Source organism: Podarcis melisellensis (assembly GCF_964234715.1).
Source record: "Podarcis melisellensis genome assembly, chromosome: 15".
NCBI lineage: Eukaryota > Metazoa > Chordata > Lepidosauria > Squamata > Lacertidae > Podarcis > Podarcis melisellensis.
In genome coordinates this window covers 33,296,880-33,302,879 of record NC_138532.1, presented here as the reverse complement: position 1 = coordinate 33,302,879, position 6,000 = coordinate 33,296,880, and the positions used below count along the sequence as shown (strand labels likewise).

General features: G+C 46.9%; 1 protein-coding gene across 2 annotated transcripts in view; it reads left to right on the top strand.

The window, feature by feature from the left end:
- Positions 1-484: 484 nt before the first annotated feature.
- The window catches only part of UBE2G1 (ubiquitin conjugating enzyme E2 G1), a 32,269-nt gene continuing 26,753 nt past the window's right edge, over positions 485-6,000 (top strand). The window contains exon 1 of one of the 2 annotated variants that reach the window (XM_081889659.1): positions 485-664. In XM_081889659.1, coding sequence (XP_081745785.1) covers positions 619-664 — 46 coding nt within the window. In that variant the 5' untranslated portion in view covers positions 485-618. Of the gene's footprint in view, positions 665-1,738; positions 1,854-6,000 lie in introns of those variants that run through there. The other variant, XM_081889660.1, reaches the window with a different exon arrangement.

The window sequence follows — 6,000 nt, the reverse complement described above, 5'->3', positions numbered from 1 at the left end:
CGACCTTCCAAACATGGCGGGCGCCTCCCTCGCTCCTTTGTAGGCGGACCATCGAGAGAGAAAGAAAAGGAGGCGAAAGAGCGAGAGAAAGCGCCTGCGCGGAAAGAAGAGCGAGCAGTGCGCCTGCGCGCCGCGGCGCCCGAGTGCAGTGAAATTCCGTGAAGAGGGGAGGGGGGGCTGGAAAAGAGAGAAAGGAAAGATTTTTCCTTTTTTAAAAAAAAAAGGAAGAGGGAAAGAAGAGAAAAAGCGGCAGAAGCTGAGGGGAAGGTTTCCGTGAGGGAGAGAGCGAGAGAAACGCGGGGCTGGCGGGACCCCTCCTCTTCCGCCACGCGTCGCCCGCCACCGCCTCAGAATCTCCTCAGGAGCGGCGGCGGCTGCTCCCCCTCCCCCTCGCCCCCTTCCTCCCCCCCAGCCCCCTCCCAACCCCCGGACGAGGAACGCGAGGCGGCGCCGCTGAGAGGACGGGAAGGCCCCCGGCGGCGGGGTCGGCTCGAGCGAGGAGGGGCGAGCGCTAGCCGGCTGGCTTTAGCCCGGCAAGAGGAGGAGGAGGAGGAGGAGCACGCCGTCGCCTCCACAGCGGCCGCCCCACACTCCCCTCCCCGGGCACCGGCGGGGAGAATGACGGAGCTCCAGTCCGCGCTGCTACTGCGGAGACAGCTGGCAGGTCGGTCCGTCCGTCGGTCGGGGCAAAACACACCACAGCGCAGGCAGAGGAAGGCAGGCCCGTCTCTCCCTGCCCCCCTCGGACCTGGCCGGCCTGGGGTTCCTGAGGGGAGGCGGTGGGAGGAAGTGGGGTTGGGGGAGGGGTGGCGTGAAACGTGGTCGGAGGGCGCTGGTTTGAGGAGCGGGGGAAGAGCTAAAAGTCGGGGGTGAGGCAGGGGTAGGGATCGTGGGGGTCTAAGGGGAGGAAAGTTCCCCGAAAAGGGGGCACTAGTTTGGAGGGGTGGGGGGGCTTTGGTGTTTGGGGGAAGGGGGAGAACGTAAGAAGCGGGGTGGGAGTGTTGAGGTAGGGTGGAAGTGAAGTGGGGCGCCTGAATATTGGAGGGTAGGTAGGGGGTTCTAGGTGGGCTTTCCCCCACCCCTTGCTGGGTGATCTGCCATCAAGTGATCTGGGTGAAGGTTTCTGGTGACTTCTTGTCGGCTGCCTTGGAAGGTTTTAATATTCTGAAAGGTGGGGTATATGGAATTGTAATAAATGGGTGATAACTGGTGATAAATAGGCGCTAAGTAACTAGGAGGAGTGTGGGGATCACTGGGCAGGGGTAGGCGATGCTTATTCTAGAAAGGGGCTCCATGTAGTTTAGTTGGAGGTGGGGGAAGCCTTACTTACGTCACCTGAGTAGGGAGTGCTGAGGTGAGGAGTGAAAAAGGTGGCCGATCTGGAACGAGGGAGGTGGGGTTAGATAGAGCGATAGAGGCCAGAGGGCATGGGCTCTGACACAGCAAGTAGGGTGTAAAAGCAACTGGAGTGCGTGGATAAGTGGATGAGGTCGGGGGGGGGGGGCAGATCATGGGGTTGAGGTTGGTGGGGGCAATCTTTGTGCATGGAAAGAGAAGTTCGAAAGTACAAAAGAAGCATTACTGGGTTTTAAATATTCCTGCTCTCCAGTCTCTAGTACAGAAATTGGCAAAGAACTGAACGTGAACAGATAGCTAGGCACCATGAGGGGAAAGATAGGAGGCGTGATAAAGGGCTGGGAGATGGTAAGCCGGCTATGTAGGGCAGCTGGAGTTAAAACAAGGAGGAGTGGCTTGGAAATGTGCTGGGAAAGAGTACAGGGGTGGGGAGACCTGAGTGAGTTGGAGAAGGGGCATGAGAAGTGCGAGAAGGATCTTGGCGATCAGTTGGGGTGGTAAGTTTGGGTAAGTTGAGAGGTAATGGGAACAGGCTGGCAAACAGTAGCTAAGGAGACTTTAAGTGAGGCAAACTTTGGGTAGCTGTAAAGTTTGATGGGGATGGCCTGAGAGCTCTGAGCGAGACTTGGAAATGAAGGAAGAGTAAGCAGGCTGGGGTGGGTTAAGTAAGGGCTGAAAGTGCCTAGATGAAGTGGGGGGAAGCTAGAGAGGAGGTACATTCTGACATTTGAGGATAGACTAGGTTCTTTATGTGAATGATAGGTGAGTTATTTGACAGATCGAACTGAGAGCAAGGTGTGGCTTGTGTAGCTGGGGTGGACATGAATGTTTGGGGTGCAAAATGGTGGTGGAAGATGAAGAGGTGACAAACAGAAGGGAACATAAAGTGTGTGTAGAGTGCAGAAGGAATGATTAGAATCATAACTGGAGAAACAGACCCTGGTTAGTTATGAAGATGAGTACCATTATTTGGAGGTGGAACCTTTGCTGTTGAGTTTAAAGCATTAATAGTTGAACTCTGGTCATGCCTGAGGAACTGAAAATGTAACCAACTGTGTTGATTTTTCAGTGGTACTGTATGAAAGTGACATCCCCATAGCTAACAGGCACCTTGTGTGAACGGAGGTCAACCGTGCATTTAATTTGGTTTATTAAAGAATGCTTTGGGGCGCTACATTGATTTCTTTTGTCCTTCTTTCCCTCCCTCCTGTTCCTCCATGAGTGTTCCCATGTGAAGGACTGGAAACTGGAGAGGAGAAACAGGTTGAAGTTTGAGGATTGTTTATGTGAGTGATAGAGGATTTACTGGGCAGCTGGAATTTGGAGCAAGTTGTGTCTTCTGTAACTGGGGTGGGTGGACAGGAATCTAAATTCCTGCTCAGTCTATAGGATAACATTGTACATTGCCTATTTTGAATAAAGCAGGGTAAGGTTGACATTTGTAGATTATTATATTGTGGTGATATTTCAGGGGAATTAATGTTTTAAATCCAGTGTTTTTCCAAAAAATGTTTAGGGGCACTCTCATTTTGACTCAAGAAAATCACCATTTTATTCTTCAAATCAGGGGAAATAAATACAGTAAATGGACAAAAGTACAAAGATTCACAAAATGTTTAGGGGTATACATACCCCTGCATTCCCCCCCGAAAAAAAAACACTGTTTAAATCCATAACAGAGAGAGCTATCATAGTCCTCAGTGCCCCCCCCCCCCAATATTGCTGACACTGCTGCCAAGGCTGTTCCTTTCTAACCCCTTCTGATTAGCTAGGTGATCATTGTCTCAAGGCTGCTTTTTTCAGAAGTGGCAGGATGTGGGTAGTGAACTTTTGGATCAGAAGTGACTAGATCTGAAGCTTGGGGATAAAATTTGTGAAAGATTGTAACCTTACTATGGGGTTTGGGGCACTGGAAAGGATGTTGTTGGAAAGACTGGCTGCTTCCTTCACTTATCTAATTTGCTTCCACAACTTGCTTCATAACTACTCCCCTCCCCCTTCCTTTGTCCCTGGCCTTGCTTTGCTAACACTCTAGCTACTGATTCAGAGCTTGTCCTGTCCCAGCAGGCATGCACACAGGTTTCCTGAGTGGTTAGACATGCAATGTAGCCCCATGTGCTACTCATTGCCAGACCGAAAGAGAAATGAGCCAACAGTGGCTGCAGTCCTGGGTGTAGAAAACAGCATGTGTCACTGCTCTCCTCCTCCTCCTCCCAACTCCTGCGTTCATGCTTTCTTGTAGCCTCTCTGACTCCTCCTGTGAGAATGAAGTCGTTCTCCCCATACAGATTCACCAGTCCTTTGATTAAGGTGTTGGTCAAACCTAACAGCCTCCTCTTCCCTTGTGTAAAAATACCGGTACTTGCAGATTACAATACAATAATCAGATATATGGAGTTTGATATATTAAATGGCGAGGCCCTGGTTTAATAGTATCAGAAGGGGTGTACAAGGGGAAGGAAAGAGATTGCTGCAGCAGTATAAAATAAAGGAGCCTATTAAATGCCAACAGAAGGTTAAAGTTACTAAAAGCAATGCAGGGTGTCTTATAAAGCTGCCTTTAATCTTAAATGCAAGGCAAGTAAATACCTAGGTTTGTTTGCTTTGGCTCTATCAAATAGCACTATACTGCCTCTCAAATATGCTAGTACAGCAGCTAAATACAAATGTTACATTATTTTAATTGTTGTGTAAAGTACTATGTCAACTGTCAAAATGCCTTTTGTAGCAATGCGAAAGTAGGTATTTTTTATTTTGTATCATGTATGTTATCCTGTATATCTGCATGGAAAAATCAGAGTATCAAACTCCACAACATGCAGTAAGAACAAGATACTAATATGAATTGCCCCTAATACGAACTCTGAGTTGTGACTGCAACACACATCATTGGCCCTCTAGTAACCCCAAAGGGGTTGGGGAGGATAGAAGGGGACAGTTAAGGATTCCATTTTTCTGTTAACATAATATTTATATTTTGAAGATTTTTTCCCCTTGGAACACCAATTAGAAATTGTAGTGTTAAGCAATATATGTAAATAGTTGAAATAAATAACAATATAAAAATGCTGGGTTGATGGCAGAAAAATGAAGAAATTAATGTAGCTTGGTATTAGGTAGAATTTTTTAAAGGATAATGTAAAAACAGGGTTTTTATGAATATAAACAGATCTGTAAGGCTTTCCTCCCTCTGCACTCCACATCGTGAGTTTCTTACGAAAATCTACATGCAATGCTTGAAGTTAGCCAGGCACCAAGTGAATTTTGCAGCTTATAGAAATGAAAATAGTAGTAGTAGCAGTAAACTTAATGGGACAACCATAGCACAAGGTGCTATTTGGTGATTAGATTGTATATCTGGGTTTCTAACACTGCCTACATGCAATCAAACCACATGTCTAAATCCATGCCCTGGATAGGGTGGCTGTACTATTAATTTGTGGAATGGTTATAGCTCAGTAGCAGAGTACCTGCTGTGCATGTATGTTGAATGTTCTAGTTCAACTCCTGGCATCTCTGGTTAAAAGGATCTTTGTGAGTTGGGCTTGCCCTTCTGCCTAAGGTCTAGGATTTTACAGAGTTAACTCTGTAAAAGGCACCTTCATATGCTCATAATCCTTTAGGGTTTTTTATAGTGCAATCTCAAATGCTTACATCCTGATCCAGTTCTAATAACATGTAAAAATTGAGTGATATTGCATCGGGATGTGACTGCACAACCCACTGGAAGTAATGCAGTGTAATAGGCAGCACAGTTTTTAGAGAGATGACCTTCTGAGGTAGTGCTAGCTAAACTTCTATTCAGTCCCATGGCCATATTATACCAGTTCTGTACCGGATGCACTATTTGCCAGTGTATTCTTGCATCCAGTTATCTTTGAAGCACTGAATGATTTGGGGTCAAGTTATTTGAAGGATTACCTGCACTTGGACCTTAAGATTGGCAGCAAAGGTTCTGCTCATGGGGCCACCGGTAAGTCCATCAGGCTGGTGGGCACAAAATACAAGGCCTTTTCAGTGGTGGCTCTAGCATTGTGAAATTTCTTATGAGAGGAGCACTGTTGACTGCTTTTAAATGGGTCAAAGGATTAGTGGTTTAACTCAGCTTTTAATTGAATAATGGTGCTGGTTTATACTGTTAAGTTGTAATTATATTGGTTGCTTCTACAGGTAATGGCTGATTTGCATGGGGGTTACATTCCTGACACCCATGCACATCGGCAGAGTGTGCATTACCCCATTACTCCCTCTTTTCTGGCCACTTCTGGGTTGCCATGATGCATTCATGCACGGTCACTTGCCAATTGGACACAGGTGAATCGATAGTTGCTTGTATTTTATTGTTACTCTGCAGTGAAGTAGTTTACCTTTTGCTTTGCATAGTCACCTTTTAAAATTGTGTTACAATTTTATTTGTGAATGGCCGAGAGAGAAAGAGAGAGACAGAGAAGGGAAGGGAGAAAGGTGGCATTGACATTTGGATGTATATCCAACTGACACTTGCAGTTTCTACTCCAGCAAGTGATATGGCTGCAGAACCTTGTGCTTCTTACCAGGATTGAGGTAGGATTCTACATTTTTGCTCTCCATGCTGCCCTCTGACAAGTGTAAAGATCCCAGCCTTCCTCCCAGCCTTTGATCTGG